Genomic DNA, 20,250 nt, shown 5'->3' with positions numbered 1-20,250 from the left:
CTCCACAAGGAAAGGTTAGCTCCAGAGATCAGAAATCCAAACACAGAAAGCCAGATTGTGTCATTCTAATCAATAACCATTATATAAGTAAAACAACATTTCTCAGCTTTTATTTCTTCATTTTAATGGATATGTCAACACAAGGCCTCAAATAAAATCACATTTACATAAAAGCAGCACAACTAGAGAAAGAAAATTCAAAAGATAAAATAATAAAATTAAATTTAAAATAGACCATCCTATGGTCTTAAGTTGCTTCACTTCTATGAGTTTTGATTTCCTCATTTCTGGAATGAAGAGCTAACATGCAGACTTTGGGCTCCACCAAATATTTTGATTCACTAGGTCTGGGTCTGTATTTAACAAACTTCTGGGGTGATTCTAACAATTAAACAGAGCTGGGACCCTCTGGTCTACAGAATTATAGTATTAGTTTCCTGTTTCTGCTGTAACAAATTACCAGAAATTTAGTGGCGTAAAACAACACATATTTATTCTCTTACAGTTCTGGAGGTCAGAACTCTGAAATCAGTTTCAGGGCTAAAGTCAGGGTGTTGGCAAGGCTGGTTCCTTTTGGAGACTCAAGGGGAGAAGCTGTTTCATTGCCTTTTCCAGCTTCTAGAGGCTGCTCACATTCCTTGACTATGCCCCTTTCTCTGTCTTCCAAGTGCATCACTCCGCCTCTGCTTCCATCACCACATTGCCTTTTCCTCTTCTGTAATCAAGTCTCCCTCAGTTAAGGACACTAGTGATTACATTTCAGGTGCACCCCAATAATCCAGGATATCTCCTCATCTCAAGATCTTTAACTTAATCATATCTGCAAAGTCTTTTTCGCTATATAAGATAGCACTCTCAAGTTCCAGGGATCAAGACATAGACATCTTTGAGGGTCATTATTCGGCCTCCTGCAATAATCTGCAAGTTCCCCTAACAATCTATATTCTATGTTCCCAATAAAGCTAACTGGAAATACTAGATAGTTGCTGTTACCAAAAGTTCGGTCTCTGATCCTGATGCCAATCCAAATAACACGAACAGAGTCTTGGTAGAAAAAGGAAAGCTTTACTTTGCCAGGCAGAGGGAACAAAGCAAAGGGCCAGTGCCCCAAAAGTTGCTTGCTTCTCATGGGGGTGGGGATTTTCATTTGGGGTTTTAGGTGGGGGAGGGGGACCGTGGACTTCTTGGTCCACATTTTCCCGTCGGCCTGTGTCTGGGGCTGCTTCCAGCAGAGGAGATAAAGGATTTCTCAGATGAGTGTCCTTGGCTGTTTTTCTCCGTGGTGGAAGGTAGACTCTGACGTCAGGAAGCTGAAGAGTTGGGCCTGGGAAGCTTCGGTTTCTTGATATTCTCTAGACATTAGTTTCTCTGTAAAAGAACTTCAAGGTCCTGGGATTAGCTACAACTTTAGTGGGAGCCCAGTTTGAGGCCATCTGGGCTGTAACAATCTGTAATTTCTATTTGGTTGTAAAGCTCTGGGAGTCAGAGGCTAAAGAAACAAATATTTACATACGAGTGTAACTAAAGACCCAGGGAACTGGGATGCAGGTTTTTACTTTTAACCCCATACATGTCATGTTCACTGTAGGGGAACCAATGTCATGGCTGATATTAACTAAGAGCTGGTAACATTTCCACAGGAAAAAAAGATGGCTGTAATTCCATCTCTACCCTGATTTCTCTCTTTTTCCTTCATGCCCAGTAAAAGGAAGTGAGGTGTACCACCTGCTCGTCCCATCGAGGTGTTACCCAGAATCAGAGTCAGGAGAAAAGCACCTCATAAAACCACTCTGACAAATAAATCATATCCTGGGGACCAGGTGAGAATTAAAAAGCTGTATACTAGGGAGCTGCCAAAGAACTGATGGTCCTCAAGTTACACGGAGCTCAGTAATTTGTTCTTTCATTTAGAGAGGATGCACATAATTCTCTTGTAAGGAAATGAAATCATATTTTTGTGTTGGATCAAATTATTCAGAAATCTGGACTGAAGAAAACATACAGACACATTTGCTTAATGTTAGGTTTTGGGGGGTTTTTTGTATGAGGTATATTTGTACATAGTCACTGAACCAGCTGGAATTGAACACTTGGATTTTCACAGGTAATATAAGCTGACTTCAGCTTCTGTCTGTGATCTCCAAGCCTTGGGAGAGCAGCTGCAGAACACTGCTTCCTCAATTCTGATACCTTCAGCAGTCAGGGACATGGCATTTTAAAGCCCTAATAAATGCATCTGTAATTTTTCTCTCAGAGGATTAGGAAAACCGACTGATTTGAGAGTGACTCAGCAGTTTCCACCCTCATCTTCAGCCAATGCCAGGCAGCTAAGATTGAGAAACAGATTCAGAACTCACACCTCTCTCAGAGCTGGGTGGCTCCCTTCCAAACCACCAGCTGTTCTTTCTACTTTCTTTTCTGTTTTTTAAAGCAATTTGAATCAAATGCTTCAGAACCACATATAAGTCTCTTTTTCCTTGTCCCAAACATTGGGTATAACCCTGGACTCTGTTCTGAGGCCAGAAGTTGCAAAGAATGGGGAAGGTTGAGTAAATTCACCTTTGCCCACCAGAAACATCAGCTGTGTTCCTCAGCACCCCAGCCTTCCTCTCCTGCAGAAAGAAACAATGCCCAGGCAAACCAAGGGAAGGCCCTGCCATACTCAGTGGCTTCAGTCACACATGGGTCTAAAATCCCATTCCACAGAATTGAAGACAATTTGAAGTCATTACCATTTCTCAGCAGCTCAAATTCAATCCTGTTGATGGTGAGCATGAGGTTCATTTAGAGAGAAGAAAATTGTGTTCAGTGGAGAGTCAGGATGCTGGATGGTCTCTGCCATTTCCCCAAAGAAATCATTTCAAACTTCATGCCACCGCTGTTAACCAATCTGTCTATAAAATAACTTGGTGTTTTTAGTGCTGATAGATTTTCAAATATACAAAAAATATGTGTTTGGAGGCAAAAAGAAAAACTTCACTTCCATTGCTTTCTAGGTCATAACATTTCACATTTGATATTCACATTTGATTCCAAATATAGACTGTTGGCCTGATCAACACTCACACATTCCATCGAGCGCATCCTTCTCCATGCTGCTGAGAACTCTAGAAGGCTTACCCTCCACCCACTTCCATCCTTCTTATCTCTCTTAAAGACATGTGCTCAGATGGTGGCATTTCACTCACTAAGCAAGGAAGCACTTTCAGTATTCCATGCTAAAATTAAGCACATTTATTAAGAACAACTGTGGGAAGAAAATAGTCTTTTTTTATGTTTAAGTTAGAGAAAAGGGGGTTCTAACCCTACCTAGAGCAGCACACATACACTCGTATTAGAATAGGCTCTCAGTGAAAAACTAAATCAAACAATAGATGTCTATTGAGTACCTTCTATACCCAGGCATGGGGCATATAGAGGTAAACAAGACTGTCATAGTGCCAGACTTCATGGAGCTTACAAACTAGCAGAGAAGCCAGACAGTGAACAAGAACTCACAGAGTGTTCAATATTGTAAGAAAAAGTTACAGGGGCTCCACGTAATTTACTTTTTTGAGAAACCCCCTAACTTTTTTCCTCTGGGTGTAAAGTAAACAGATAGCAATCGTAATAGACCCCATTGTGCCTTTGTGGACAGATTCTCATCTGGCACATCTCCTGAAAGCCACGCACATCTTCAGACTTCGTTGTCTTGTATCCACATAGATACAAATATAGATACATGTGCTCCATAGATGAGCGAGATAACGCAGGCTTCTACCTGCAGCAAGGCTAGTGTGGAGAGCTTTCTCTCAAGGGTTTTGCTCTCAGATTGGATCCACATGCCTCTTTACAGCTGCGTTTTTCTGAGTATGGAGGGAGAGGGGAGCTCCAAACTCAGGGAGGTTATAATTTAGGCCCAGCAAGATCCTGCAATTCTGGAGCTGAGGTGATGTCTTAGCTATCTCCCCTCTCAGGAACTCTCTGATGGAACCAGAACTCAAGAGCCTGTTCTTGGAGTAGCATAGTTAGGAAAAAGCCCATAAATGGACTAAGTATAGCTAAGGGTGGAGAGTCTATGCAATATCCAGCACTCTTTTCCCAATTAACTGGCAGTCTTTAAAATTCACACAGAGCATATCATCTTTCCTAAATGGTTCACACTCCAAGACATAGCAAAGATCTTATGATGGAACATCATACACAAATACGTGTCCATATAGAAATTCTTACCTTCGTAGACTGTCAATGTTATGAACTGCTCTTTAAATCCCATTAATGGTGGCCTTTTTGTGTTTGTCATGTGCAGTACATTTCTGGATTTGGGAATGAATGTGCCTCAGAGGACCCTCGCTGCCCAGGTGCCCTGCCAGAAGGACAGGTATGAGTGAATAGAATATTAGCTCAAAGAGCTCTGAATTGTAGAAATGAATGACCAGCCCTTAGGGCAAAGTACTTCTACCCACCATGGCTCTTATAATTTAGCCTGTGAACCATCTAGGAGTTTCACAAATCAATAAGAGAATTGGGATACAGAACAATGACAATACAAACATTCAAGTTGGACAGTGGTTACCTATGGCAAAGTACCCAACCCACAATAGTAGACTAAGTGTAGAACTTTCAGGAGGATCCCCTAGGTCTAGGGTTAGGGGGATTTCTTGCAGTCCCCTTGAAGAGCATAAGATATGACAACAATGAGAAAATAATCAGTCCTAAAAAATGTATGCACAAAGATGTTCACTCTAGTGTTGGTTACAATAGCAAAAATATGGAAAACAAAAATTTTTTCCAAATTTTTTGAGGAATATTTCATGGCATGAAAAATAAATGCTCAAAATAAAGTATTTCCTCTTAAAAAAACAAAGTCCTGATTATGCAGGACTACACATATCATAGGGTCCTTATTTTGGAGGATAAGAATAGAAGAAAATATACTAATATGTCAACACTGGGTTATTTCTGGATGATGAGATAATGGGTTATATTTTATAAATTTTCTGCAATAAGCATGTATTAGTTTTCTAATCAGGGGAAAAAGTTACCTAAAAAATTTTGGGGTTGGGGGTGGTCATGTGCAGTGGCCCAGAGCATCCAGGACAAAGTTCCCCCACTGAGTTGCTTGGTGGGAAGGTGGGATGCTTTTCTGATTGGAGTGATGTTATTTACTGCCTCCTTTGTTTTAGAATAATCCTCAAGTCTGCCCCTACAATCTGTATGCTGAGCAGCTCTCAGGATCGGCTTTCACTTGTCCAAGGAGCACCAATAAGAGAAGGTACAAGGATTAGCTTAATTCTGACCTGTGACTGTGGGTGCTACGACTAGTACTAAGTGCTGCCTCCGACACCTGGGCCACAGCGTCCCAGGGCTGCCCAAGATCCTGCTTCTCACAGGCTGTGCTCTGGGTCATAGTCACAGGAGGATGGGCCTCATCACCCATTAGAATCAAGCTACTGGTAGAAGAAGGTGAGACAGCAGCTACACAGAGCCTGGAAAACACACACATCCAGCTCCACTTACAAATTCTCATTTGTACTCAGAAGGAAATGTTCCCGATAGTCTGGTCTTGCCCTAAGGATTTAATTCTGAATTTTGAATTCCAGTTGAATTTTGGACTTTGGTATACCTTTTTTAAAATAATAATTAACTCATAATTATAGAAGTTTCAGCACAATATCTTCCTCAGCTGACTAGAAGTATTATGTTCTTTGCAAGAAAATGTTGGATAATCCAAGCTTGGGTAGTCGAAAGGTTATGTACTATGGCCCCTCGTGGTTTGAATTAATAAGGTTTTTATTCTTTGGAATTTGCCTTTGCTGGAAACCAGCACATTCATTAGCACAATGTGTCATGTTCCACGTTTGCCCTAATCCTACGAGCCAGGTCAATGACCTCTCGCTCCCTTGATTAACTCCTAGGGGGCGGGTTGCATGCAGTAGGTGTTGTGGTTTGGGGAAAGGCAGTAAGTGTTGTGACTTAAACAAGTGGTGTCTAATTGTGGGAATTTTAAGTTGGGCATCTGTGAAGAGGGCTGCTGCTGATACTGGAGATTGCGGAGGAGGGCAGGCGGTCTTGTATTGCCTAGTGGAAGGGACTGGGTTTATCTCCACAGAACCCCCCTCAGAAGCAAATGAGATAGTGACTACAAAAGCACAACAGACCACACAAATGATACATCGTTCACCTTAGTGGTTAATCATGCCCATTCTGGAGTGAGGCCCCCCAAGTTCAAATCGTGGTTCCTTCTCTTTCCAACCGTGTGACCTTGGGCAAGTCATTTACCCTGTCAGAGCCTTTGGTTCATTTGTAAAAGAGGTAGTGGTCGTATGTATTTCATAGTTGTGGTGAGGATTAAAGGAAAGAATGTGTGTAAAGTGCCTGGCACATTGCCTGGCACATGGCGAATGCTCAATTAACATTAAGTATAGTGATCATTATTATTGCCACCATAAGAGAGTTTCTCCCTCCTATGCAGGGTATCCCTAGGAGGCTGTCAGAGAACCGAGTGTGAGATATGGCAGGTGCTGTGCTACTGGTCAATATCAATATCACTTCTCTCTGGATAGATATGTACATGAAGGGAGGAAGAGAGAGTTTTCCACACTTGTCAAAAATAAGGGGTTAATTCTATTGCTGTTTAATCATCTCTATCTCTCTCTGCAAGCCCAAATAGTCAAAGTAAAGTAAGCACACAGACAATTCCTATCCCTTTTAATTTATGACAACCTGGCCTCCATGACTATGTTCTTGACTTTATGGCCCATTCACTAACGGGACACCTGGACGCCAGATTCTGCTGCCTGCCCCCATTATTCAGCAATATCTTCAGCCAGCAGGAGTCGAGCTCTGTTCCAGGAGGCTGAAAAGGAGCTGTTGGCATTTCATTAAGAAGCTGGCACCATTCCCTGAAGTTGAATTAAATCTCTATCCAGGGCCATGTGGTGCTGCTTGGGGAGTTTTATAAACTCAGCTGAAAAACCAGGGACACTAGGCATGGCTCACTCATCTGTTTAGAACTCTCCAAAGATATCCACAAGAATTTTGTGAAAATGCTCAAAAATCCCCAGTGGGAAGACAAAACTAGCCTCATCCATAGGTGAGCAAGCCTAGAATTCTTATAGTCAGTACTCATTTAAACCACAGAGTGCAGGGCGCCCACAGAACTATAAGAGATTATATCTATCAGGGATTAATTGTTATCAGATTAGTTAGCTGATCCCTTAGGTCCTGAGAAGGTAAGAGTCAGGATAGAGAATGAGGAAAACTTGGCCCATCATAAAAACCCAGATGATTAGGGATAGACAGACAATTCAACACACATCTAATAGTAAGCACCTGCTAAGTGGTGGGCATTCTGGGTACATAAACTCTGAATCCTCACAACAATCCTAGGACATAAGGATGAGGAACATAGGATCAAGAAAGTTTTGTAACTCACCCAGGATCCCACAGTTGGTTCTAAGATGCACACATGTGCTCTCAACGCCGTGTACTACTAGAAGCTGGAGAGGCTTAGTTTATGCATAGCCTGATATCCAAGGTCTGAGGTCACATCATCTAGAACTGGAGGAATCAAATGGAAACTGAACAAATCTGGCCCTTTTATCTCCCAAATGGTTCAGTAACCAGCTCCAGTCCCTGGGGGGCCAGGCCAGGCTGGTTCTTCTCCCTGAAGTAAACTGTCCTGGGGCTTAAAGAATCAGTCTGTTCAAGTAGGTCTGGGCTTCCATTGTCAGAAGTAGTGTTCCTCTTCCTTCTCTGTCAGGGTAACAGCCTCTGAAAGGACTTGGGTCCCTCTGAGTAAGTTTCAATGTCCCTCTCAACTTCTGGAGGGTTCTCCTTTTGGTGTCCTTCAGAGTTCCTTCATCAGCATCTTCTTTTCTTCCTAAATCCTGAGATACGGGTCCTGGCAGAGAGATCTTTGGCTCAGACCTTAATGTATACAGATAGTAAAACTTGAAAAAATAAGAAAGAAAAAAACAAAGCTATAAATGTACCCTAAGAAAACATGAACAGATAGGCTTATAATTTTAGAGTACAGAAGTGTTAATTTCCTAAACCTATGACAAATTAATATCAAAAAGACAAACAACCCAGTAGAATACTGGTAAAGGGCTTATACAAGTACTTTATAGAAAAATTACAAAGGGCCAATAAACATACAGATTCTTAACCTTACTCATAATAAAGGAAATACAGGATAAAAATAAGATGCTATTTTTTACCTATAAGGCCAAAATTATTAATAGTATTCCATATTTGTGAAGATGTGGGCAATCAGGCACTCTCCCACATTATTGTTGTGAGAAAAAAGTGGTACGATGATTTGGCAATTTTGCTCATATATGCATTGGAGATACCTGAGAGAATATACAATAAAATTGTTAACCTTGATGCCTCTGAGGAGTTTGGCCCTGAAGAAATTGAAGAAGAAAGCCATTTGCCTTTCGGGACTTTTTGAATTACTTGAATTATTTTTGCCTCTGGCATGTGTTACTTTTATAATTTTTAAAGAAAAAAATTGATTTATATTTCAAAAATACCAAAGAAACCACCCATATTCTCTCAATCTACGTCGGATTCATTGTCCTCACCTTCTAGAGCAAGGATTAGTATCCAATGACGTATACAAGCTGACGTTTGTCTATGGATTTTCCTGCACAGATATCTTTCAAGGTACTTCCCCTTCCTTTATAGTTGTCTTTGGGAAAGATGATGCTTCATTTGTTGTTAGTAGGGGAATAACTATGCACCAAGCCTCGATTTGAAGAGGGATAGGTGGAGAGGAAAGTGAGAAGATGCTGGGGCCCTGGACAGCAGTGGCTATTAAGTGATGCTGTGTCATTGCTTCTCACATTAAAGCCCACAGATCGTTGGTGACTTGAGCATCTTCCTGAGAGTACTTCCTGAGCCAGTCTGTGCGTTACTCATAACATCATCCTAAGACTTCTGTGTCCTTGTTTTCCTCCCAGCTGGCTGTATAGGATTCTACCTTCAGTTTCTCACAAGCCCTTTGAATCCACTGACCAAGGCCATGTCACTCACAACTGGGATGAAGTTGATCCTGATCCCAACCAGGTAACCTGGTCCTGTGAATTGGAGCATACCACATATCCAAAGCCTCAAATATAAATATTGAAGTTAAGCCTGGGTCTTTGAGAAATTAGTTTTAAAAAAAAACAAATGCTAAAGTGTGTCTATTTTTTTGCTCAAACTTGGGTGGGCATTTTGGAATTGATTGTGCAGGTGTGTGTGTGTGTGTGAGTGTGTGTGGGTATAAACTTGTGTTTTTCTAGCCTAATTGCTTCTTAGGTAGGCACAGATGTGGTCCAGACTCTGCAGGAGTGCCCTGGTGAGTTGGATGAATGGAAATTATATTCGCTGGTAAAAATATCTACATGCTTCTAGGTTTGTTTGTTTGTTTGTTTTAACCTAAACTTACCAAAGAATATAGAAAACACATTCAACACACTTACATATCTGAAAGAGGCCTCTGATATAGGGATGAGAGGCTGGTTGTCTGAGCCGGATTCTGTAAGTCTATTGTGGTGACAGATTGCTGTCACATTCTCTGCAGACCTAGCAACTTCCATTCCCTGCCTAAGAGTTCCTTCCTTTTGGTCTAGTGACCAGTGGGCTTTTATTCTGTGTATCAGTACTATTTACATACTCTGCTTTCAGTAATGAGACAGACCCAATGCTCTAATAGAATGGGCTCTATTTTTTTTCTAACCTTCCGAGAACCCCCGTGTATTCCCTTCATCCCTGCTTATAACAGGCATACAATGCAGGAAGAAAACAGCCTGGCTTTGCATCCCCACCCCTCTCCTTACCACTGTGTCTTTGAGCCTTGGTGTTTCACCTGAAAACCAGGATGATCACAACATCTGCCACACAGTGCTGTTGTGAAAAGTACATGAGAGAACAGATGTGAACATGCTTTGTACAGTATCAAGCATACAGGAGGCAAGAACCATGACTCTGAGACAGCCATTTTGATATATTCACTTAAAGCCAGTGGTAGTACACATAAATCTCAGAATTTATATTCAGGTAAATTTTTTCTTCATTTTATATTATTTTTCATACTGAGGTCCCCATACACCAAATTGGCAGAAAACATCTGTGTCTCAGTCTTGTTTGGGAATTGCTGGTTTCAAACAATGCCAAAGTCGGAGTGGGAGTTGGGCCTTGTTGGTCTTCCCTCACTGGGTAGTGTTGAGATGCCCATTGTTCTGCTACTGTCATGTCAGTTTTGGGCATGGAATCATCTGCAAGGCCACTTCTGGTCCTGTCGTCCTGGATCTGCCACACAGCCATTCCCTCCTTCTGGCAGTTGCCAGGGCGCAGGTTTAAAGTCCACACTGTGTTCAAAATCAACACAAATCAACCCCTCTGTCTCTCTCCCTTTCTCTTGCTCTCTCCTTGCCACAGCCCAAGGAAATATGCTGCCTCCCCTTGGCTTACCAAGACATTTTGTCTATACCTACAAATCCCCTTCCCCTAAATGCTTAGATTTTTTGTAGAACAAAAGCCAGAACAATTCATAGTCACCTTTGGTTTCCTGCTTCCTTCATCTCTTCCCTAATTATGGAAATCTTAGGGCATTAAGTACCTGCTTGACTGCTACTCACCCTGCTTCAGAAGGGAGGCATTCAGAGTGGAAAAAAAATGCGAGTCCACAGTTTGAAATATTATCCACCTCACCGCCATTTTGGACACAGGATATTTTGTCTAAATAACTGACGGTTAAACTTGTGTGAAGTTTAATGTATGAAACAGAAATCTTCCAGTCTACCACTGGTTTATATATTGCCTTTGAGCATATGGGAAAAAATCAGCCCCTGCTCTAGCCCTCAGCCCCACAGGCACAGTCCCCTGCCAAGACACAAGGCCAGGCTTTCAGTTCCTGCCCCTTTCCCCTTCCACCCGGCGGGGCCCTTGTCCAGGACACAATTGCACAATAAACCTGGGGAATTTTTCTTGAGCTTGTCCTTGAGTCTCACGTGGGCTCCTCATCCAAGCCCATCTTATGACCTTCTCTCCTGCACCCTGGCGTTAGGAATGCATCTGGCAGACCGTCATTTAATCCTCTACCTCACTCATTTAACCATTTACTTCCCTACACATCTCATAAAGGGCCATAAATCATTCTAGCCAAAGTCACTGTTTATTCTCTGAGAATCTGCTCCACGACTCAGTGGTTACAGCTCAAGTTCTCTAATTTCTTTCTTAGAGTTACAATAGTCGTACTCGTTTGTTTTTTGATTAATAAATAGACTTGACTGCTTAACAACAGGATTCCATCTTCCATTAGAACATATAGAGGATGGATACTTGTACTTTGGTAGGATTCCTGGTCAAGCTAAATAAATTAAGCATTTATTTTTATTTATTTATTTTTTTTAAAGATTTTATTTTTTCCTTTTTCTCCCCAAAGCCCCCCGGTACATAGTTGTGTATTCCTCATTGTGGGTCCTTCTAGTTGTGGCATGTGGGACGCTGCCTCAGCGTGGTTTGATGAGCAGTGCCATGTCCGCGCCCAGGATTCGAATTAACGAAACACTGGGCCGCCTGCAGCGGAGCGCGCGAACTTAACCACTCGGCCACGGGGCCAGCGCCAAATTAAGCATTTATTATAGACTAGCTTTGGAAGGTTGAGAGGGTATTTGGACTACAATAAGCTTTCTAATTATTTTCTTCAGGTGGCATAGAAAATCCCCAATTAAGTTTTTGACAGTTCTCTAAAGTAAAACCAAATCTCCTATTATACAAAGGAACAGGGTGGTTGTAAAATCAGCAAATAAGACAAAAATTAAGCACAAACAAAATTACCTCTGAGAAATCCCTTAAATCACCCATAAAATATAGGATACTTGGTTTTGTGTGTACTACCCTGTATGGTAATTCTTATGTATAGTAAATTTGAGAATGATTGAGCTAGACTAAAAAAAGGACTATAGGAAAATCCATAGGCAGAGGTTTGGGAATTCAAATCCTGGGACTTTTAAGATACTATCAAATAACTAGTGGTAAATGGGGTGGAGTGGGAAGTTCCCATGCCCCTGCCTGCTCATACCATCCACACCAGACATCTAAGCTTCTGTGGCCTTAATAGACTTGTTTGTGGTTGTCTGGGTAAGAGTGGAGCCTTACTTATTTTATATAATTTTATTTGGGGTGAGGGTTCGGTTTTAAACCTAACCTTTAAGGAAAATGCGTGTGATAGGACTCTACTGTGTGATGTGTAATATGCTTTTATTATATATTATTATCATCTTATGACTACTATCAATACGTTTTATTTAACATGAATACATTCCTTTATAATGATTATTTGAGGGGTATAGGTGGCTTATCCATGGAAACTAACTTCTTTCTGATAGAATTTTTCTGGTTTTGTCTTATTATGAAAATAATATATACTTATAAAAACTCAAATGATGTAGAAATTGACAAAGTAGAAAATGGAAGTCTCCATCGTAGGTGAGAGGCAAGTATGCCATTTGTGCATGTTGATTCATTATTTCATAAATCGTTAACATACGTTTTGAGACGGAAGTTTGACACAACTGCATTAAAAAGTCTGAGTTAACACAGAGGCATCAAAACAGCTTCATCAAGTTTCTGCTTGCTTTCTAGTAGATCCTCAGTACATATCTGTTTCCCACCCCTTCCCCATGTTTTCCATTCTAACCTTGCCTTGCGTTTCTCCTTGAACTTGTTACCCTTCTCCTGTTTTGAATTCCTTCAAACAGTTTCCATAGGGTGGCCACCAAATGAATTCCTTCTCCATTATTTCCCCTGCTCGTTTTCGACCTTGTGCTCACACACCTTGGGACAGATGTGCCCCAGAACTTGGTAGCGCCTCTGTGGCCACCAGCTCCATCAAGGTAGTGGTTTATCATCCTCCTGTTCTGTGACCTAGGCCGTCCTGCTTCCCTTGCCCTGCTACACACACCCTGGCTGTTCTTGCTGTATCTATCCTTTTTTCTTTGCATTTACACCTTCTGGACAAGTTAATGTCTCTTTCCAATTTTATGCCTCATTAATAACCACAGCAATCTGCATTTATCACTGTTCCCCTCTCATAACTTCTTCCAAATATGTACTCCAGACTCTCACTGAGAAAATTATATTTAGGTACTCAGCTGATACTTCTTCCCAGCTGAAGCCTGTAGAGTAGGTATGTCTTCACCTGTCACACACCAAATCAAATAGTTCATCAGCTTCACCAACTCCCCACATTAGTCATCTCTGGGAATTTGAAGACCTGAGAATTGTTTCCTCCAAGGGAGCATCATGGGATATGCTGTCATCACTGTCATCTTCAATACCCTCCCAGAAAGACTGGGGACGATGCCCCAAAACCTTCATTTTCTTTTAGCACATATTTAATCAATTGTCTAAAAATTAATGCAAACTCTTTTTGATGTTCAGCCTGTGGACATGGCAAGTTTAATCCTTTAATATCTCACACAAAAAATATACCTAATTTTGTTCATTATGCACCTTCCTCTAACTTCTGGAATCTCAGAATTTAAAGGACAAATTTGGATCCAATTTAACTGTGATTTTACAGATTTCAATGAGCAGTCTGAAATCAGCATTCGTCTTTAAGGGTCAGAGTCCTTTAAAGTTTGTCTTTCTTATATCAACATCCCTAACCTCTTGACTGTTGGAAAGTCAGATTCTTGACCCAGTTAAGCCTCAGCTGAGGAAATTGCCGTTTAGTTTTCAACCAGTATAATTTGGACCAAGTGATAAACCCCTCAAAGCTAATTAAAGACCACATCATAAAATTGCCTCTGCCTCCAGGACACACAAATTATCAAGAACATTTCGAAACAATACACCTTACAGGGTGTTTGCTGTCTAATTTGTCAAACTGTTTAGGTTTCCCCATTCTAAAAGCCCCTTCCCTCCAAAAGTGTCTTGGGTTTCCCACCTCTTTAAGCTTTTGTCCAAGTTTCTCCTATTCATAGACAGACTTCTTAAGAGGTCATCTAAACCCACTTTAACACCCATATTCACTCCTTAACATTTTGCGACTCAGCCTGCCCGGACCACTCTAATGAAACTATTTATACCTTCTTTAAACAACAATAATACAGCCCCCCACCATTAATACATTTTTATTCAAAATTTACGTAAAAGTGTCAGTTCCCAATAATCTCACCAGTGCAGAATTTACCGCTTCTAATGATTTGGTTTCTTTCTGTCCAGTCTTATTCTTTGTACGTATATGTAAGTAAATAAAGTCTGGGGTCCTATGTAGCTAGAGGCCAAAAGTAATTGAAAATAATTCCAATATTTATTTGCTTCTCCTGAAAACATTAAAGAATATTCAATATATGACCTAAAACTATACTTTTTAAAATCCCCTTTCCCCAATTTTTCCCAGACTCCAAACCTCTCACACCTCAAGTCCTCTCTCATCTCACCTCTCGTGTTTCCCAAGCTCCTCAGGCCTGGACCACTGGCTCATGGGTCACTTCCTCCTCCTCCCTTCTGCCTTTGGAAAACGACGCTTACAGAGTAGGTCCCCATCCCCTTTTCCTGGGAAACACACACATAACATTGATCTACATGGTGGGACTGGAGTTCAGTGGACTGAGATGAGTGGAATGGGCAAATCACAATTTTCCATGAGGAGCAGGGAAGAGAAGGGCAAGAGGCTGTGTATACTCTTATATTAATGCTCTTTCAAAAAAATCAGCTACAGGGGCTGGCCCCATGGCCAGATGGTTAAAGTTCTGCACACTCCACTTTGGCTACCCAGGGTTCGTGGGTTCGGATCCCGGGTGTGGACCTACTCTGTTCATCAGCCATGTGGTGGAGGCATCCCACATACAAAGTAGAGGAAGACTGGCACAGATGTTAGGTCACAGATGTTAACCTTCCTCAAGCAAAAGAAAACAAAAAAGGAGGAGGATTGGCGATGGACCTTAGCTCAGGGTGAATCTTCCTTACAAAATAAGTAAATAAATCAAATAAACAAACAAAAAAGTGAGTTACATATATATTTACTGAATTAAACTCATGCTGCAACAAAGTTTTACATTCTGGTTTTTTAAATTCAAACATCATATTTTGTGCCTTTTTCCATGTCTTTTTAAATTGCTTGAGTGTGGATAATATTTAATGTGGCATTATAATCCAATATATGTTTATAAGGTAATTTCTCTGTTGTCAGTTATTTAAATTGTTTCCGTTTTCACTAATATAAATCATCCAGGGCTAAATACAATCGTTTGCTCCTCAATGTCCCAAAGCCTGGAACAGTTGACTTCCCTCTTTACTTCCTGAATCTCTGAACTTTCCTGTGTTCTATGACATTGTACAAACCTACAAAATAGGTGATCTCCAGGGTCCAGAACTAGATGCTCTTGCCTCCTCCTTGTCCCAGTCACCCTCCTGAGAGATAAGGAAGTACCTCCTCTCTCCTGCTCCTCACTTCCTCGTCCTTGTTGTCTTTCTACCCTCTTCTTTTCTTCTCCTTCTTTTCACTCCCATCTGCCCCCTCCCCTTTGAATTAGTCTGCTAGGGCTGCCATAACAAAGTACTGCAGACTGAGTGGCTTAAACAACAAAGATTCATTTTCTCACAGTTGTGGAGGCAAGAGGTTCGAGAGCAAGATGTTGGCAAGGTTGTTTTCTTCTGAGGCCTCTCTCGTTGGCTTGTAGGTGGTTGCCTCTCCCTGTGTCTTCACTTCATCTTCCCTCTGTATGTCTCTATGTCCAAATTTCCTCTTCTGATAAGGACACGAGTCATATTGGATTAGTACCCACCCTAATGACCTCATTTTAACTTAATTACTTCTGTAAAGACCCTGTCTCCAAATACCGTCACGTTTTGAGGTTCTGGGGGTTAGAACTTCAACATATGAATTTTTAGGAGAAAATTCAGCCCAAAACACTCTCCCTCTGCCTCCTCCCCCTTTCCTTCCAAATACCAGTTAGTGATGCCCACTTTCATTGGACTCTCTTTGCCTTAGAGATGAAGGGTTAATTACTGTTGCTAAGAAATACCCAGTTTGGGTGAACTAAGAGGAGGAACTCCTTGAGTGGCAGAGGGTTTTTCTAGCCCACTCTGCTTCCCACCTCTCCCTCCTCCACAACCCCTCTCATATACGCAGACTTCAGCAGGCAGAATTATAGAGATCTAACTTCACCCACCATAACTCCAACCCAAAACTTAGTATAACCTGGTAGGCTACATCACAGGAAGTCAGTCCCATCACCTTGGGTTTGGAAGCCATTGTGGGGCTACTTTCATTGTAGAACCTCATTTACACTCTATCAACCTCTTCATCTCCCTCTTGCTATCTTCCACATCTCCCATATTTTACCTTTTAGAATCTAACAAATATCATTAATACCCATGACATTAACTATCACCTCTCTGCAATATGTTTTACAAATCTCTCCCCTAACTTTGAAACCTACTTTGGACATTGCTGTGTACTTGTCCCAATTCAACAGCTTCCATACTGAAGTCATCATAGTCCCATCCAAATTCTCTCCTCTTCCTGGCTTTTCTTTATTAGTGACACAACCATTCTTTCACACACCCAGATTTGAATCCTTAGAGTCATCTTTGAGAACTTCTTTCTTTCTCCCCATACATTGAATTAGGTTCCAAGTCCATAGAATGGTGATTCCCAAGTATACATAAGCATTACCAGGAGAACTTATTGAAAATGTAGATTCCCCAGACTCACTATCTAGAGATTCTAATTCAGTAGGTCTAGGGGGGTACCCAGGAGTCTCTCTAGGTGGTTTCCATGTATGTTGGCTCTGTTATACTCTCCTTCCTTTTCTTAACACCACCTGGTTCAGACCTCATTTCCTCTTATCAGTACTGTTATAATGGCTTCCTAACTGATCTGTGTTTCTTCCCCACCCTATCCCACACCTTGCTGCCAGATTCAGTTTACTATCTTGTCCTCTAGAAAACCTTTAAATCCTGCTGTGACTCCTCCCTGCCACTGCCCAACCAATCAATTGCAGATTCCCAAGACAGCTGATCAAGAACCTGCTTCACTATCATATCTTTCAAACCCTTTACTCTCTTCATGTCCTTTCCCTACCAGCTATATTGGAACTTTCACCATTCCAAAATAATACTCTAACTTTTCCTGTTTGAGTGCTTTATGCTTTCTTCTACCTGGAATTTTCTCTTCTTCCTTTGCTAATATCCACCCACCCAAATCCCACCCATAGTTTAAGACTCATCTTAAATACCACTTTCTTCATTGAACTGTTTCAATATTTCTCAGGGTATTTGACAGTGGGATCTATGTCTCCATCATCTTCAGATGGCCTGCAGTGTCCAGAACATGCCTCCTTCCAAACAGTAGAATCATAAGTATTTGTTGAATTGACTCCCTGATAGCTCAGATCCCGTCATCCTATAAATAGAATAGTTTGCATTTCCATAAATGCATTCACTGGTGTTTGCCAACAATGCAGTGCACATAGCCCTGTTCAGCCCTTGTGAACAGCTTGCTGGCTCTTTTTGCAGTACATCTCCATTAACTTGCCTTTCACTCCTTGGAAAGATGTTGGAGCTGTCTACAAACCAGATTCTTTCATTGTGTGTGTCGCTTATTTTTCATGTATAAGAATGTTAAATAGGCCCTGTGCCAGGAATTATTCCTGAGGGAACATTCCTGTTTGCATTTCTCTTCCAAAGTCATTTCTACTTATCCATTTTCTTGTTTTCCTATCAGAAAATGTCCACACTTCCAACATCTTCTGTAATAAGTTCCCTGACGGCAGAGACTGTCATGTTCACCTCCAGCACCTTGCATAAAACCTGGCATATGGAGAGGTTCAATAAGTCATTTGAATGAATTAATATAAGGGGATTAGACAAGAATGGAGACACTGAAGGACCTTAGCAGGATTCAGGTCTCAGGAGTCAGACCGGGCCAGGGCAACTCAGCGCTAGAGGAGCAGTTCAATAAGGGTCAGATTGGAAGACCAAGTATAACGCTATTACAAGAAGGCAAAGGCGCTGGCCTTGGGTTGACTTCGCGCACTCTGCTTTGGCAGCCCAGGGTTTTACCATTTTAGATCCTGGGTATGGACCCAGCACCACTCATCAAGCCATGCTGAGGTGGTGTCCCACATGCCATAACTAGAAGGACCCACGACCAAAATATACAACTATGTACTGGGGGTCTTTGGGGAGAAGGAAAAATAAAAATAAATAAATAAAATCTTAAAAAAAAAAAAAAAAGAAGGCAAAGCCTGGGTTCAAGAGCCAAGGAGATTATGAATAATTTGAGAAGCAGATCAAGACAGGCTGAGATTAAAGGGCTCAGGGTGTAGGTTATTAAGAGAGGCTGAGAGAGTGTTGGCATCAGTTCTTAGCAGAGAAAACTGCTCTAAACCATCCACTTTTTTCACTTCTAAAATAGAGATGATAATAATCATAGGAGTCTCAGAAGGTTGTTGTGAGAATTAAACGTCATCCAACAAATATTTATTGAATGACCACTCTGTTTCATGCTGTATGCTAGGTGCTGAGTAATGGATGTAATGCCTTTAGCTTTATACTCGAGGGCAAGGTCAAATGGAAATCCAGGCTTCCATCCATGAAAAAATGTTATACAAATCCCATGAAGGCTCATCTTTTTTTGTAGCCTCATGAAAGACTTGAAAGTCTAAATAAAGTACAGAACTTGAATCCTCCTTACCTGCGCTCTCGCCTATTACCTCAAAAACTCCAATGAGTCACTCAAAGCCTGATTTCTCTCCAAATAAATCATGCTGCCTTTATCCTCAAATTGATAGATTTGCTAAAGAATTTAGTGAACCACTGTGTTATTTTATTCACCCCTCCGCCTATCTAGTCTGGACTGAAACTCACTGTAGAGTGACCTTGGGTGTCTCCTAGCCATAGCTGCTGCTAATAATGGCTTACACATTTTGATCGCTATTGCATTTACAAGTTACTTCTGAATTCTCAGATGAATGGCATTGACTTCTGATGATGTGTCTACTGCTAGCTAGCCAGTGTTGTTGAGAGTATCTAACTCATCTAATCTAGTTGAGTCCAAGGCAATTTTGAAGGGAATCTCAGTAAATCAAAGAATCTCAGTGTTGAAAGGGATACTTGGATCATCTAGTCCAAATCCTGGTCTTCTGACTCTGGAAATACTGAGGCTAATTCTCTGTTTAACTTTTCATCCTTGAGCATAAGTTTCAAATCTTGATCATTAAATGTTGCCACTGATTCTCTGTCTTTCTCCTTTGGCAACCTTGAAGAATTTTTAAGTCTAACTTTGGACTCCCTTGAAGATATTTTTCAAGTTATTTTTGACTACTTGATTTATAGTAGATAAAAGTTTATTTTCCAATGGAATTTGCAGAATATAGGTGGAAAATATGTAAAGCAATGGTAAAACTGAAAAGGGGAGTATAAAAATCTACAATTATAGTTGGAAACTTCAACACCTCTCTCTCAACAGTTGATAGAACAACTGGACAGAAAATCAGAAAGAATATGGAAGAATTGAGAGGTTTTCACATATATAAAGAACTGACATATTTTAGAAATAATCTTTGGACTTTTAGAAACATTTGTCAATTTACTAGCTATTGCCTAAATGTCATTTTGACTTCCAAAAACTCACAATTTTGCTTTAGTCTTGTTCTTTGAGATATTAACAATGTTCTCAGTGCCTTATACTTATTGATTCATTCAATTATTCAACACTGACTTATTAACAGCCACTATAGTCAACACATTGTATTAGGTACTACAATTGATTTCATTGTTTTTGAAATATTTAATAATTAAATTCTGTGTGGGGGGCTATTTAGCAATAATATATGGTATGGATAAAATACATTGTTAAAAAGTTATAGGACTAAATCAGTTAACAAGCATCCTTTATCACTTTCAGAAGCTCTTCTCTGAAGAGAATTATAGAATTATAGTTTCTCCAGCAGTCCATTGTTACATGTAAGAAAAAACACAATCCAGAAAGAGAAAATGATTTGCCTGAGGTCACAGAGTAAATGGGAACAGAGGCGGTAACAGAAGTCAGGTCTCCTGCTCAGCCCAATGCACAGCCCCCTTGGACTGGCCTTGACTCAGAGGGTCACTGCTCCACAGCATGCAATTAAGCTGAACATCTAGCTTTAGTAGGAGATATTTCTATCCTCCATTCCATGGACTCTTCTTGATTATCCTCTCCCCAAATCTCCCTCCTCACCTTCAACAAGATTTCACATCAAAGCCCCTGACCCATATCTC

The 20,250-nt window shown here is 40.9% G+C and overlaps 1 protein-coding gene across 1 annotated transcript in view; it reads left to right on the top strand.

Moving 5' to 3' along the window:
• The window catches only part of HGD (homogentisate 1,2-dioxygenase), a 43,969-nt gene that overhangs the window by 1,813 nt on the left and 21,906 nt on the right, over window positions 1-20,250 (top strand). Inside the window, exons 2-4 of the mRNA XM_046657848.1 lie at window positions 4,289-4,360; window positions 5,166-5,254; window positions 8,952-9,057. Of these exons, the coding sequence (XP_046513804.1) occupies window positions 4,289-4,360; window positions 5,166-5,254; window positions 8,952-9,057 (267 nt within the window). The remainder of the gene's footprint in view (window positions 1-4,288; window positions 4,361-5,165; window positions 5,255-8,951; window positions 9,058-20,250) is intronic.

The sequence above is a fragment of the Equus quagga genome, chromosome 4 (genome assembly GCF_021613505.1).
Source record: "Equus quagga isolate Etosha38 chromosome 4, UCLA_HA_Equagga_1.0, whole genome shotgun sequence".
Classification (NCBI taxonomy): domain Eukaryota; kingdom Metazoa; phylum Chordata; class Mammalia; order Perissodactyla; family Equidae; genus Equus; species Equus quagga.
Note: the sequence above shows the minus strand (reverse complement) of the source record. Positions and strands in the feature narration are given on the sequence as shown.